The sequence below is a fragment of the Vipera berus genome (assembly GCF_964194415.1).
Source record: "Vipera berus genome assembly, chromosome: Z".
NCBI classification, from domain to species: domain Eukaryota; kingdom Metazoa; phylum Chordata; class Lepidosauria; order Squamata; family Viperidae; genus Vipera; species Vipera berus.
This window is the reverse complement of record NC_138205.1, coordinates 54,950,369-54,966,449: the sequence shown is the minus strand read 5'-3', so window position 1 is coordinate 54,966,449 and position 16,081 is coordinate 54,950,369. Positions and strand designations below refer to the sequence as shown.

Below are 16,081 nucleotides of genomic sequence, written 5' to 3'. Positions count from 1 at the left end.
TTACAGGCCAGGTGGAGGGAAGACCAGAAAATTGGTTTTTCAATGATTGATGAAAATCTGGTAAAGCAAATTAGAGATCAAGGTCAAGCACATATTAAAAGGATATATCTTGCATTGATAGAAATTGATTCAGAGACAGAACTTGTTAAAGACTGTATGATAAAGTGGGCTCAGAATTTTCAAGAAGTCATTACAATGGATACTTGGGAAAAGATTTGGGTGAGAAATGTAAAATTTACGCAGGCTCAAAACTTAAGAGAGAACTTTTATAAAATGTTTTATAGGTGGCACTTAGATCCTAAAAAATTTGCAAGTATGTATCCGAACTGCCAGCCCAAATGTTGGAGGTGTGGCGGTGAAGATGCAACGTATTTTCATATATGGTGGACCTGTAAAAAGGTTAAAGCTTTTTGGATTAAAATTTGGTGGAACATGCAAAAGATATTCAAGAAAAGGATAAAGTTTTGTCCGCAACTGTTTTTACTGGGCATTATTACTGATACTACTGTTGTGGACACTAAGCTGATGTTGAACTTAATTACGGCAGCAAGACTTTTAGTAGCGTAATATTGGAAGAAGGAAGAACTGCCGACTATAGAAGAATGGATTTTAAAAGTCTCCAATCTGGCGGAAATGGCAAAGATCTCAGCGTACTTGAAAGATCAGTCGCAACAGAGATACATTGTGGAGTGGAGAAGATGGATTGATTATATCCAGAATAAATATGGGACTAAAAAGTTTCATCTAGCATTTGAATAAGTATTGATGTGATATTTAAATTGCTTGTAGTTATTTTATAAGAGTTAAAATGCGATAGATTTAATATTTTATTGTTGTTTGCATAAGGTAGACTATGATTGTTTGTATTTTTATACCCTGTATTGAGCTCTGGGAAGTCGGGGAGGGGGGAGGGGGAGGGGAGGGAGGTGTTGGGGAGAGGGGAGGGGGTTGGGAGGGGTTTTGTCTTTAAAAAATGTATTGTAAAACTTTTCAATAAAAAAATAATAATAAAATTAATATTAAAATACCCCACACCCATCAGACCAGGCCAGCTTGTTCAAATAAGTAAGTTTTTAGGTCACGGCAGAAGGAGCGAAGGTCAGGAGCCATCCGGAGCTCAACCGGTAAATAATAAGACCTGGTAATGGCTCAGAGCAGAAAAGTTGAGGAGTGAGATTGTGGGGCTTATTATGACTTCACAAGACTAAGCCTTAAGAACAAATGCATCCAAAGCCAGAACTGAGAAAATAGCAACAGACAGCAAGTGCCACCTCTTCAAAGAAGAAACAGCAGATTAGCTAGTTAGCTGTTGCAAGAAGACCACACAGACTGACTATAAACAATGGCATGACAAAATAGCAACAACAGTGCATTGGAAGATCTACAAGAAATATCATTTACAGTATCTGCAAGCAAGGACTGGTGGGACCATAAAATGGAGCAAGAAATAGAATATGAGTTAACATACTCTGGGACTTCAGCCACCTGCCACATAACAGCCCAGACTTAACAATTGTTGGTAAGAAAAACAAACATCTCTATAATGAACATGTCAGTACTTGGTGATAGTAAACTAGAAGAGAAAGAATCGGACAAAATAACAGCATACAAAGACCTGCAAATAGAAATAGAATGACTGTGGCAAAAGAAAATAAAATTAGTACCAATATTCATAGGCACCTTGGGTGCAATCTCAAAACAATGTGAGTACCACTTGATCATCATGGTGGTGATCAGAAAGCCGTGGTGGTGCAGTGGTTAGAAAGTAGTATTGTAGGCTAATTCTGCTAACTGCTGATTGCTAGCAGTTCAGCAGTTCAAATCTTACCAGCTCAAGGTTGACTCAGACTTCCAATTCTTCCAAGATCAGCAAAATGATGACCCAGATTGTTGGGGGCAATATGCTTACTCTATAAATCACTTAGAGAAGGGACAGTAAAGCACTGTGAAGCAGTATATATTTGCTATTGCTATCATTGGCATTGACAAATTCACCATCAATCAATTAATTGCAAAAGGCAGCTTTGTTCAGAATAGCTTACTTTCTTAATGATACTTTTAACACTAACAAACATCCACATCTGCCTCTCATGAATCCTCGGAAGGAGCTCAATAAATGAATAAAAATGTCAAATCCACTCTGAATATCTGGCTGACTGTGTGATGACCCACAATAATAATAAAACACAAGTCACCCTGGTGTCAAGCTTGTCCCAACCTGAGCATTTAGGAAAAAAAGACCCTCAACTCAATTTTGAAGTGAAAGGTTCCTTTTGCTAAATCAAGTGGTTACAGCATAAGAAGAGACTAAAGTCTCAACTAATGGGCTAAAGGGAGATTTTGAGATGAAGGGAAATTTGAATATAGATTTAAATATGGTGGAAAATGATAAAAAATAAGAGATTAATTGGCTTAATATTTAGGATTTAGATTTATAAGGGAAATAAAAATTAACTATTAGGACATAACTTTGAATTATAATATAGAAGATGGACTTGAGACAATAAAGAATACCTTATTAGTAAGTGGCGAGGTACTAGGATGAGAAAAATAAAATGTTTATGAAATAAAATAAGAATATATTTAAGTAAGTAATATATGTATTACTTAATTAAGTAAGTAATATATGTATTACGCGGTGGCTCAGTGGGTTAGGACGCTGAGCTTGTCAATCAGAAGGTCGGCAGTTTGGCGAGTCAATTCCCGAGTGCCGCGTAACAGAGTGAGCGCCTGTTACTCGTCCCAGCTTCTGCCAACCTAGCAGTTCGAAAGCACGTAAAAATGCAAGTAGAAAAATAGGGACCACTCCGGTGGGAAGGTAACAGCGTTCCGTGCGCCTTTGGCGTCTAGTCATGCTGGCCACATGACCACGGAGACGTCCTCGGACAAGCGCTGGCTCTTCGGCTTTGAAACGGAGATGAGCACCGGCCCCTAGAGTTGGAAACGACTAGCACTCGTGTGTGGGGGAACCTTTACCTTTACCTTTTTATATGTATTTTAGATATGATTATTTTTTATGTAGTGAAATAAAGGAAATTTGGGTTACCTGAAACTTAAATACTATGGATATTAAAGGTTAAATTGGAATGCTGTAATTAAAATTTGAAAATTAGGTAAAATTTAAAAACAGGATATGGATATGTATAAGTAAAAAAATATTGATAAATGTTTTAACTGAACATGTTATAATTAAAAATTTACTAGCTTAAATATGATATAGTAAATGTTAAGGGAAATAGAGAAGGAATTTTTGATGATGTAACCTGAGATATGCACTAAAGATTTTGTTATTGAACTATTGACTACCCAATCACCAAGCTGTTTTCCAAATACTTAAATGTAAAACTGGAAAACCAATAAAAGTTGTTTTTTTTAAAAAAGGATTAATTCACCAGCATGGACTTATCCACAACCCAGGAGAGTGTGACCAACCAGAAAGAAGATGGGTCTAATAAGTAAGTGATTATGCCAACCACCTGAGGACTCTGGGCTCAAATTCTTTCCAGATACTTTTACTCCTTTTATCCTCTCAAAACATCAAAATGCACTTCATTTTATAAATAGAGAATGGCATAGTCAAATTCAGAGATGGGGTATTTTAAAATTGTCTTTGCCTGATGTTATACAAAAGAAAATAATGCTGCAAGCATAACTAAAAGTTTGCATGTCTTTGATAGATCGTATTTTCAGAAAATATAACTAATATATAATTGTACTCTTGTCAGAATCCATTTATATTTCATTTCTAACTATCTCCTCTGAGCTAAAATTAAATCTCACCTTCTCCTGGATTCTGCCATATTCCCAGGCAAGAAGGGAACAGGCAAGGGGCTTTATTGCTTTCACTTCCTCCATTAAACGTAACCTTTTGTTCATTCGCCTGTCTGCTGTCCATTACAATGTAACCAATTGCTTTCTATACTAGGCATTCTCTCTGAACTTACCGAGCAACTAGAAAAGGGGGTGGGGGGGAAGAAGTGCAGCCCTCTGGGATCTGGTTTGTTTCTCTGAAGAGGTGTGAAGAGTGGTGGAAATGATAATGCTGCAAACAGAACTGGACTAATGTTATCTTTCTTTTCCCATGATGGACTTGCCACCTGGAGATTGGCTGATCTTGAACTGGCCAAATGAACTGTGGGGTGGGGTTTGCTTGGGGGCATTTTAAAAATATCAATCTGTAAGGGAATCCCTCAGATCCTGTCTATTATGCCTGCTATCTCCTATTTCTTAGTAAAAGTTCCTGCTTGGAAAAAACTGTCTCCAAGAGTTCCGCTTTCTTAAGATGTGGGTGAAGTAGGTCCTGACAACTCTAGTTTTTTTTAAATTTTCCATATCAGAGTAATAGGATTGCAGATTCCAGGGCTGGAAGGGACCTTGGAAGTCTTCTATCTAATCCAATCCCTGCCCAAGCCAGAAGACCTTATACTATCCTGGACAAATGGCTGTCCAATCTTTTCATGAAAACCTCCAGCGATGGAGTAGCTATAATTCTGGGAGGTAAGCTGTTCCACTGATTCCATTGATCTCATTGTAGTGAAATTTCTCCTTAGTTCCAGATTGGATTTCTTTGAGCTTTCACCTGTAGCCTCTTGTCCAGATATGTTAGAGAATGTCAATCCCCTTTTCTCTGTGACAGCCCCTGAAGAACTAGAAGACAGCTATCATGTCATTCCTAATCTTTCTCTTTGTTTGGCTACCTTAGCTGTTCATTGTACAACACTGCACTTGGAATACTGCGTCCAGTTCTGTTCATCACTATTCAGAAAAAGATGCTGAGACCCTGGAAAGAGTGCAGAGAAGAGCAAAAAAGTTGATAAGGGTTTGTAGGCTAAACTGTATGATGAGCAGATAAGGAAACTAGTTATGTTTAGTGCAAAAAAAAGGATTAGGGTTGACATGATAGCTGGTATTTGAGGGGCTGCCACAGAGAAGATGGGATAGACTTATTTTCCAAAGTACCTGAGGGCAGGTAAAAAAGCAGTGGATGGAAGTTTGTTAAAGCAGAGGTCCCCAACCTTTTGGGCAGTAGGGACTGGTTCCAAGGAGAAAGCTTTTTCCACAGATTGGAGAGTTTGTGGTTTTGTGTGCTGCCTGCATCCCATGGATGGGGCTTTGCTTGTTTGTGTGGACTGGTTGTTAGCATGCCACAGCCAGGTACTGGTCCATGAACCAGGGATTGGGGACCCTTGCGTTAAAGTATAAAGTGGTACCATCACTTCTCATGATTTTGATGCTATTCCTCCGTTGAGGACTATATTGGCTTTTTTGGCAGGTGCGGCACACTACTGACTCCTATTTAAGTGGTGGTCCACTAGGATACCTAGATCCCTGTCACAGTTACTACTATTGAGTGAGGTACCATCTATACTGTACATGCATTTGGTTTTTCTTGTCTAAGTGCAGTCAAACTTCCAAGGTGCTTGCAATTCATCCCAGTTTGGTTTTGCTGCAAATTTGATGAGCTCTCCTTCTATTCCCTCATCTAGATTATTTATGAAGATGTTGAAGAGCACTGGGCCCAAGACAGAACCTTGAAGTATCCCATTATATGCTTCCCTCCATGTAGATGTAATTCCATTGAGGACTTTTGGTTTTGTTTGTTGAAGTCAGCTCTTTTAAAGTCTAAAACACTGGCTGACTTTTTTCAGTCAACTATTTACTATTCAGTTTTAAATATGTGCTTTTCATAGGTTTTTCATGTCAAATAAGAGTGATAAACTCATGCCAATATAGGCACAACATGTCTGGAAGTATTTGAGCCTGAATACCTTTCCAACTATCTCAGCCTTAACTGAGATTAACTGAGTAATTTACAGTGCCCAAGAGACAGGAATGTTATGATTATATGTGTGAATGGCTAAAGTTCAGTACAACACATGCAGCTTTTGTTTTATACTGAAGTTTCATGAAACATTTCTCAAAAAATATGCCCATATCTAATGTCTTTAATTATGTAAACATTTTCTGATCAATTTGTATGATGTGAGTAGAGCAAATATTTGTACAAAATTTTATTTAATATTAGAAACAAATTCAGCCTGTTATCCCCCATCCAGGCCCCCACAGACTCCAGGCACTGCTAAAAGGTTATCACAGCATCACATGGGACACTAAGAGTGGAAATATATACCTCAACCCATGATGATGGATTATCTCACCCAGCGGTTTCATATAGATGTTAAAAAGGAGTGGAGATAGTACAGAGCCCTGTGATACACAACAGAATAGCAGCCGACAACTGTACCTCTTCTTATCAATACTGATTGGACCTGCCACAGAGAAAGGACCCAAACCAGTGCAAACTGTACCACCCATCCCCATCCCCTGCAGCCAGCCTGACATTATTACCATTCACTCTCATCAGAGATCATTGACAAGCATGATGTAATTTCCATCCCATAACCAGGTCCAAATCCTGACTGAAAGAGGTCTAGATAATCCATTCCATCCAGAATCCTTTGCAGCTGCCAGGCCACCACCTTTTCCACAACCTTCCTAAGAATGGGAGGTTGGAAACTGGATGAAAATTGTCCAGCCAGGTGGGATCCAGTTCTGGTTTTTTTAAGGAGAGGGGGAACCAGGGCTTGCTTAAAAGCATCCAGGAATGTCCCCTTCTCTAGTGATATATTAATCACTGTCCGGATCCATCCACTAGTCACCATCTTGGAGGCTTTCACCATCCAGGAAGGACAAGGATCTAACTAAAAAATGGTGGCACTGACAGCACTGACAGAGGAGCCCTATCTTCTTTATCAGGACCAACCGGATCAAACCATTCCCAGATAACAGGCAAGATCTCTCTCTGGGCATCTCACAAGGATTATTTCCATGGATAAGGTCCAACTTTGCTGGACAAACTCCTCTGCCTGACTCTGCAAAAGTTCACCCAAGCCCCCCTGATCTAATAGGCAATGGGCAACCCAAAACAGGGCTTCTGGACAGCACCCTGAGGATGCAATAAGATCAGGGAAATGCTGCTGTTTCACCACTCTTACTGTCACGAGGTAGCCCTTAATAGGTGCTCTAAGTCGTGTCCTGTTGGAGTCATCCCTTATCTTTCTCCAGCGGCACTCTAGGAATCTTTTGGCCCTTTTCAGAATCTGTAGCTTCTCTGTAAACCATGGGAAGGGTCTGGAATGATGAGTCAGGAGAGGCTGCATGGGCACAATCTTGTCCAAAGAAATGGCCACCCTTAAATTCCAGGCTGCCACCACAGCTTCAACAGAACCATGCAGCAACGCCTCCGTGATATCCTCCAGTTCCCTCTGGAACCCATCAGGGTCTATCAGTCACTAGGGGTGGACCATCCAAGTGGGTCCAGTCTCCCTGTGGAGGGGGGGCAGAATGCTAGAGCTTCAAGGACTCAAGGACACCATGACAAGGGGGGGATAATCTTACATCCTCCACCAGGTCACATTGCCATTGTTCCAGCAAAAAGATCAAGTCCACTGATCCACTGACCATTATCCTGAGTCAGGCCAGTTATAATCTGAGATAGGCCCAAGGCTGCCATGAATTCCTGGGCTTCTTCAGTGCAGATTGAAGTCCCCCAGAACCATAAGCTTAGAGAACTCCACCATGAGTCCCAGCAGCTCAGGCAGAAAGGTTGCTGCACAGCAGAGAGGCTGGTATACTTGCAAGAATCCCACCTGATCCTGTGAGCTCAACTTCAAGAACAGAGTCTCACAACCAGAGATTTGTGAAGCAAGGCCCCTGAAAGTCAACAACAACAACAAAAAAGACTCTCTGATAACTACTGCCACCCAACCTCCCCTGCCTTGTGGTCTTGCCTTTTGCCAAACCTGGACACTTTTCCAACAGGGCAAACCACCTTCCAGGATCAGCCAGGTTTCAGCAATGCATGCCCAGTCAGCTTACTCCTCTTCAAAGAGATCTTGAACAAGAGGAGCTTTATTATTGAACAACCTGGCATTCAGCAGCAGTAGCTGGACCCCAAGGTCTCTGGGGGGTGTGCTGTCAAGAGAATAGGGATGAGTTCAGGGGTCTGGAACATACCATTGATATTAAGCATTGGGGGGCATCTTCCCCTGTAATAGCCTGCCGTCTGGCTCCCGTAGCATAGCCTGCCCTTCACTTGATCCTGCCCTATGCCCCCCGAGATAAATATTCCTTCTACTATAGCAATCTTACTTGTTTATTGCAATTCTTGCAGGCTATGTTTCCCAACAAAAAACATATGAGCTTCTTGAGAAATATTAACCCATCTTATTAAAATTGTTTTGGCTTGACTTAAAAATATTATTCTAAGAATCTTGTCCATGGTATTAATGGACATTTACTTAGTTATTTACTTTACTTTACTTAATTACTTACTTACGAGATTTAGAGGCTACCTAATTCTGAAAAGACTGTAAAACATTATTTTGTTGTCACTTGGATATTTATGTACCAAGCCCAGAGATGAAACCAACGGCCCATGTAGCATTTATATATTCTCTCAAACATCTTTCAAATGAATGCTCACAGAATTAATTCCTTCTCATCAAAAAAATTAAATTAAATTAAAATGGAGAACACCTCAAAAACAGGGTCTGAAGACAGCTCTGTTACTGGCATGTCATACAATACAAATAATTTACTTCAAATAGGTGCACCTGCTGCAAAATCTAGAGACATACAAGCAATATAATGATGGAGTGCTCCTTTACCAGTCAGGAAAATCTTCAGGGTTGATAAAAAACACGCTCAACATAGATTGACTAAGAAACTGCATCACTGTTGCCTATGGATCCAGAAATATGTAGAATTCCTTGAGATACTTTGATCAGTTTCTTATGGAAACTGCTGGTGTATTCCTTGGCATTCCTTTAGATGCTACAGCTAAGAAGGCACTTTCAAAATTTCCATTTAGGAGGATAGCAGTGACAACTTTATTGCCAATATGTCCACTTGAATGTATTACCGGTAATTCCTGAAGAAGACAGTTATGAGACACAGTGTCTTTTTTCAGAAAATGCAGTTTATTTATCTACAGCTTCTGTGTTTTTTATCCCAAAGGCATGGGAAAGATATGGAAAAGCATGGGAAATGGCATTTATCAGTCCAAGGCTGATGGGTTTTGGTATGGTTGATAATTAAAGAGAACAAAGCAAGTGGAAAGTCCTTTAAAATAAAATAAAATGCTCTATATTTTGTCATAGACTTACACTTATCTTTGTTCCATCATTATCCAAGTCTCTCTCTGGTAATAGCTCCACCTGTTGGGGAATGAATAACTGTTTTTACATACTGAAGGCAAGAAGTTTCATATGTAAAAATGAAATTCCATCACTTCTCATTTCAAATCACTCCAATTTGCAATCTACATTAAGATTGTAAAGCAAGAATCTCTAACAATTGAGGTATTTACAGGCTTTCAAATGTGCTAGAATTCTGCTGATTGGTACTTATTGCAAGATTGAGTCATTGCTTATATAATTAGATATATGGGCCACTAAGTGACTGCATAGTATACATATGAGATCATTATGAGAATCTGCTGTGGTTCAGTATAACATATATGTGTCTGCAGGAAATAGGTCAGACACATTGTCTTACCTTAAGCATTATTAAGTATGTGTTTGCCAAATTCATAGTTAGGGAATCTCTCTAATAGTTACAGCAAAGTAGAGGTAATCTACTATTAAAAGTCTGATGGCAATTGACAAATAACAGGAAAGTGTGTTTCACCCCAGAGCCATCTGGTTGACTACTATGGACATTAGCGTATCTACTCATATGAATAATGTTGCTTCAAAGAATGTCCTTACCTTATCCCAGGGTCTAACAGTAATTCAAGTCCATATTCTCTTAAATAACAACACTTGTTAATTAAGTCACACTGGATCACCACAAGACATCATAGTCCATAAGCTTCATTGAAGAGGCTTTCATCCTGCAGTAGCTTAATTTATGTCCTCATGAAGGTTCTTTCATTTTTTTCAGAGCTATTATTGTAACCAGTCTAGTTTACCAATATTTTTTAAACTAGATTTCCAGATTAGGTAATAAAACAAAGCAAAACAGAAACTCTGAATACTGGCAAAGATTTCTCTCTCTCGAGATAAATCCAAAGAATGATCTGGCTGGAGCCAAGCACTGCCTATAATAATCAGGCACATGCTGGGAGCCGATATGGTTATCTCCCCTGGAGGTACTTTTATGAACAATTCAGAGAGAAGAGAAAATAAGTTTATTGCATTGTGAATTTATCAGTGAGCACATGAGACACAGAACTGATTCTGCACATTGCTGATTAATGAATAAGTAATAGTAAGTATTCAGTGTAGACATTATTTCAGTTTATCACAATATAAAACAAACCACAATCTCAATCTATTCCCCACCATTACCATTTAAAATTAAAAAAAATCTTGAATCCTGAGGCTAAACAGATTGGTCTGGAAATAGCTTGAAAGGATCTAATATACTCTGGATCTAATCTGGAATCCACAGGAATATTTTAAAAGTCCAGATAATATCCTGTATAAAAAAATTATGGAATAATATAGAACATGCTTGAATGGACTGACCATCATTAATTATAGACTAAAATTTTAATATAAGAGGATGGTAACAAATAGTTAAATGTCTGTGGTGATTCTCAGTCATCCAGATCATGGTTGTCTCAAAGCTTTTTCAAAAGGCAACTAGACTTTCTTTGTTTTTCTTTGAAGACGTTTCACTTCACTGACCTAAGAAACTTCTGTTCTATGTCCTCCTTTGAATATTAGTAAAATTTATCTAAAAATCATGGGGTTTTTTGAGGAAGAAAATCATGTTCAACTCACTACTGATAGCAAAAGCCATTCCTCATTGCTATAGTTAGCTAGATAATTTGTTTAGATATCTCTTGCCTCGATAATATTAATGAATTCTGAAACTGTCTGCATATAACAAAGACAATGCAGAGATGAGTAGACAGAATCTGAAAGATGCAAACATGTATTTTCCATTCTGTCTCAACATAAAGAATAAAACTCATATGAAATCTATTAAGTTCATTATAAAATTATATGCTTTGCATTGATCAAATTTACACTCCTTAAGAGTGTATATCTTTTACTCATGCCTAGGAATAAGAGATCTTTCAAAACCTGTTAACAATGAAATAAAAAGCCAGGGTTCTATTTCTTGGTATTATCTCTTGCTCAGTGATTTTTTTTTTTACTTCTCCTGGTAAGTGAGTATATTGCATTTTTGGGGAAAACCAGATCTGTTCCCCGAATCTATTTTTAGCTGCTTATGGAGTGCTTAGGTTGTGAGCTGGTACCTGAGTGTCCGTCAACTGAGCTCCAGCTTCTTGGTCCTCAGTTGCCCTCAGAAACCACCACTGGATTTCCAGGTACACTGAGGCAGAGCCACTCTGGAATGCACAAGACATCTCCACATTCTGCCCCTCAGTAGCTGTGACATTCTGAGGGAATTCAGTAAATTTGGCTGGAAAAGAAAAGCAGATCTCATTAGGATTCTTTTTCTCTTTTTCTGTCTTTACTCACCCCCTCTATTCTTTTCCTTGATTTCCTTTCTTTGGAATATGACCTTATACAGATGCACATGGGAATAAATTGCACTGCATTCACCAGATCATATCTACTGTATAAGTGATCATGCAGAAGATTTTGCATTTACCTGATTAGTTGATTGAAATAAGACTTAAACCCAACTAAGACTTAAACCCAACTTAGGATTGCAGTACTCTCCTTCCCCATTTTCTTTCTTCTTGTACTAATGTTCATGTTCATGTTCTTTTCTGTTCTATGTCCTCCTTTGAAGTATTAATAATCACTTTTATTTTTCTTCCATATTTGTTTAAGAACCACTTCTGTCCATGGGCAAATGGAAAAACTAACTATAGAAATATTTGCACAATCACATATAATGAAGTGCAAATATTGTATGGAAGGCAGTATTTCAATAATTTTCCTTAGCGATTAGTGAAATATATCAAACAATCTGAATGTTTCTTGTTTGTATATTTACTTATTAGGTATTAAGTAATTATCAGAATAGTATGCTTCTTTTTTCTGTTTTTAAAAACAAGATTTGAAAAGCGTGTTATGGCATTTCTTATAAAACTTCCTGTGGTTAAAAAGCTAAAGGTAAAGGTTCCCCCGCACATGCGTGCTAGTTGTTTCCGACTCTAGGGGCCGGTGCTCATCTCCGTTTCAAAGCCGAAGAGCCAGCGCTTGTCCGAGGACGTCTCCGTGGTCATGTGGCCGGCATGACTAGACGCCAAAGGCGCACAGAACGCTGTTACCTTCCCACCGCAGTGGTCCCTATTTTTCTACTTGCATTTTTACGTGCTTTCGAACTGCTAGGTTGGCAGAAGCTGGGATGAGTAACAGGCGCTCACTCTGCTACGTGGCACTCGGGATTCGACCCGCCAAACTGCCGACCTTCTGATCGACAAGCTCAGCGTCCTAACTTAAGATCCTAACTTAAGATCCTACTTAATGTCATTCTTAATTTTGTTTGAAATACCACACTAAATAAAAAATAGATAATATTTTAGTTCAGAAGATTAAAACACTCAAAATACTTTGCTTTATTAGTTCAGTCCCAGCTATCTCTTTGAAAAACACAAAATAAAGAACATGTTTCTTAATACATATTTGAGAGAAAAATTGCCATATGCCCTTTATATCCCCACAGGAACATTTGGAAAGTAATCTGCTCAATTAAGCCATCATCACATCTTTCCTTCAGTTTTCAGACAGTAAGCACCAGTTTGACCACTTTAGTTCTATGATATTACAGAGTCACAGTGGACATGCTGAAAAGTCTTCCATAATATCACACACATACTGTATGTGCTTGATTATATCCTGTGGCTCATTGCTGTGTAATTGGAGAAAATACTTGATTGCTCTTCACTTTTTAAGATTGCAAACAGCCACAGGGATCTCAGGGATCTCTCTCTCTCTCTCTCTCTCTCTCTCTCTCTCTCTCTCTCTCTCTCTCTCTCTCTCTCTCTCTCTCTCTCTCTCTCTCTCTCTCTCTCTCTCTCTCTCTCTCTCTCTCTCTCTCTCTCTCTCTCTCTCTCTGTTTTCTTTGAAAAGAAAATCTCCCACACTATCCCCCTCTCAATCATTCGCTAGTATAGAAACTCATTGCTAGTAAAAAAAAAGTAATCATATTCCTGCTGACTATTATCCCCTCACTCCGGCCCCACCTATGTCTAAAGTTAAACAAATAAATAAACCAAAAATTGCTAATGGCATTTCTGGTTGTCTGTACAGTATTTGGAGGAGCGTCCTGATACGATTTCTCTCCATGGTGCTGAAATCTACACTGCAGCCTTTAAAGTCTCAAACAACTGGATGGATTCTGTAGAGCAGGGGCTACTTGTAACACAGATGGTGCCTTTGTCAGTGAGTTTGGGGCCAGCAAACGGAGTGGTCTTTGCAGAAATACAGACAAAAACCAAGGTTTGAGAACATGAACATAGGATTATAGGGGAAAACAGAAGAGAGGGAGGGGAGAGTGGAGAGAGTGACATTCTAAAAAAACTGTGCTATTTAAAGCAGAAAAGCGTTCTCTTTTCCACACACTCCATGATTCTGAATATTGAAAAGAAGGCTTGGAAAATTACATATATAATCTCTATGTTTAAAAAACAAATCAACAACCTCTTTTTAAATAAAAGTGTTGCTCAGATATAAACAGCAATATATCTATAAGATTACAATAGTGGTGAATATCTGTAGCTCGGGTGTAGGATGAATCTATAAGTAATGAACCTTCATCCTCATCTATATGATTGTTATGCTACACTTGTATCTGGAAACTGAATGCACATATTTATATTGTACTCACTTCTGATGAACATAAGATTTAAAATAAGATTTAAACAGGGAAATACAACAACCACTTACTTCATTGCCCACTCCTGGCCCTATGCTCTTTTTTTGTCTACCAGATTCCCTCTATTCCAATCCTGTCAAATGGTGGCTCTTACCTTGAGAAGAAAGTCCTTGCTGTATGTACAATACTATGAAGAAATGGAATCCAACATAAGCCCCAAAAATGCCCATGATTCCAAAGCAAGGGGGAGGTCAGAAAATCACATCAAGATAATGCGAGAGAGCCACACAATCCCAAAGGAAGCACAAATAAATTTTACAATGGGTTTGAACACCTGAGCCCCAATTGTAACACTCCCAATGTTCTCCTGAAAATCTGAACAGGGGAAGGCCAGCTTCAGAGACAGACAGCTAAACAGAGAGAGAGACTAATTGTTCCAATGCCAGCTGTCCAGATCCAGTCTTCCTTGGACTTAGAAAGCAGATTCTTCAGAGCACCTTTCCTGCGACTTTGCAGTTCTATCAGCCCCTGCTGCTAAAGACTGCATGATGAGCGCCCTCTCTAAACACAGTGCCAGCTTGGAAAAATAGGGAGGGAGATGAGAGCCTGGCGTTGTTCATCGCACTTCAACTTTCCCCCTTCTTTGCCTCTGTCTGTTGGAACAGCTGTGCTGACGCCTTTAACGCTGGCTTCTCGCTAGCGCTGTCTCTGTGCCTCTGTCTCTTTCCCCCTCCTCGCTTCTATGGTGCTGAAATAAGCATGAAAAGGAAGCATATAATGGGGATCACTGCAGAGGACAGAAACGTTGATTACATTGATGGGGGAATTTTCTGCACCCCTCCCATCCTAGACTGAGGGTTCAATGCAGCAGTTTCATTGATGACTCTGTTTCCATTCCTCCATCTCGCTCCCTTTTTTCTGCATGCACTCCCAAGAGGCTATAATTAAAGAGCCAAATGTGTTTTATTTTGCTGCTTTTGTGTTATATGTTTCATACTGTAGGCTCTGATATATCACAATAGTGACAGAAAATAGTTTTACAACCTTGTTTATGAACTCAAAATCCTTATCCAAAACAGATTCCCTCCTAGAAATTATCTTCAATATCCTTTTTGAATATTCCTAGGTTATAAAAAGTTGGTTAAAATTATAGAAGGGTGATTAATGTCATTTTACATTTTTATATTTTTCAAATATATTTTCTGAATGAAAAATAATTTGAACTCTGACTGTGGCTTTCTGAAATGTATTTTCATATACCATTACTAAGGGGTGTGGTGGTTCAGTGGTAAAGATGCTGAGCCTGTCAGCTGGAAAACTGATAGCCTGGGTTCAAGACCTGAGTGCTGCATGATGGGGTGAGCTCCCATTACTTGCTCCAGTTCCTGCCAAGCTAGCAATTCAAAAACATGCAAATGTGAGTAGAAAAATAGGTACAACTTTGGTGAGAAGGTAACAGCATTCTGTGTGCCTCAGCATATAGTCATGACCATGGAAATGTCTTCAGACAACACTGGCTTCTTTGGCCAAGAAATGGAGATGAGCACCACCCCTTAGAGTCAGAAATGACTGGAAGGGGGAAAGCTTTACTTTTACCTTTTTATCAATAATAGAAGAGGCAATGGTCAGATATGGGAGATTTCATGCTATACCCTACAATGAGCGTCTCTGCATTTGCGGAGCGGCAGAGGTAGAGACCTGGCTCACATCCTATTTGACTGTTGAATGAGAGGTGAGAGACAGGTATCTTGGTCTATATACCAAACGAATGACCCATTGGGATCTCCATATCAAAATAACTTACCTTATGTCTGGACAGAATTTGAAAATAACATTTAACGTAGCACAGTACTTAAACAAAATGGTTCGGTTGAGATCTGCATATTTTATTTATTTATTTTATTTATTTATTTGTTTTTATAGACCGCCCTTCTCCCGAGGGACTCGGGGCGGTGTACAGAGGAAGGAAGAGATACAGATTGAACAATAAAACAATAGTAAAACAAACTGGGACCCCCAATTAAAGCTATCATGCCAGGCCGGATTGCTGGAACAGGAAGGTTTTTAAATCGCGCCGGAAGGTGCGGAGGTCGGGGGCCATCCGGATTTCGGTTGGTAAGCTGTTCCAGAGGGCTGGCGCACCCACTGAGAATGCCCTCCCCCTGGGGGCCACCAGCCGACACTCCTTGAGCGGTGGCACCCTGAGGAGGCCCTCTCTGTGGGAGCGCACAGGACGGTGGGGTGCTGACATTGGCAGAAGGTGCTCCCGTAGGTA

At 39.4% G+C, this 16,081-nt stretch overlaps 1 protein-coding gene across 1 annotated transcript in view; it reads right to left on the bottom strand.

The window, feature by feature from the left end:
- The window catches only part of VSTM2A (V-set and transmembrane domain containing 2A), a gene marked incomplete at both ends in the record, with an annotated part of 39,538 nt that extends 25,502 nt beyond the window's left edge, over positions 1-14,036 (bottom strand). Inside the window, 3 exons of the mRNA XM_081345401.1 lie at positions 9,168-9,218; positions 11,273-11,439; positions 13,961-14,036. Of these exons, the coding sequence (XP_081201527.1) occupies positions 9,168-9,218; positions 11,273-11,439; positions 13,961-14,036 (294 nt within the window). The remainder of the gene's footprint in view (positions 1-9,167; positions 9,219-11,272; positions 11,440-13,960) is intronic.
- Between the last annotated feature and the right edge of the window lie 2,045 nt (positions 14,037-16,081).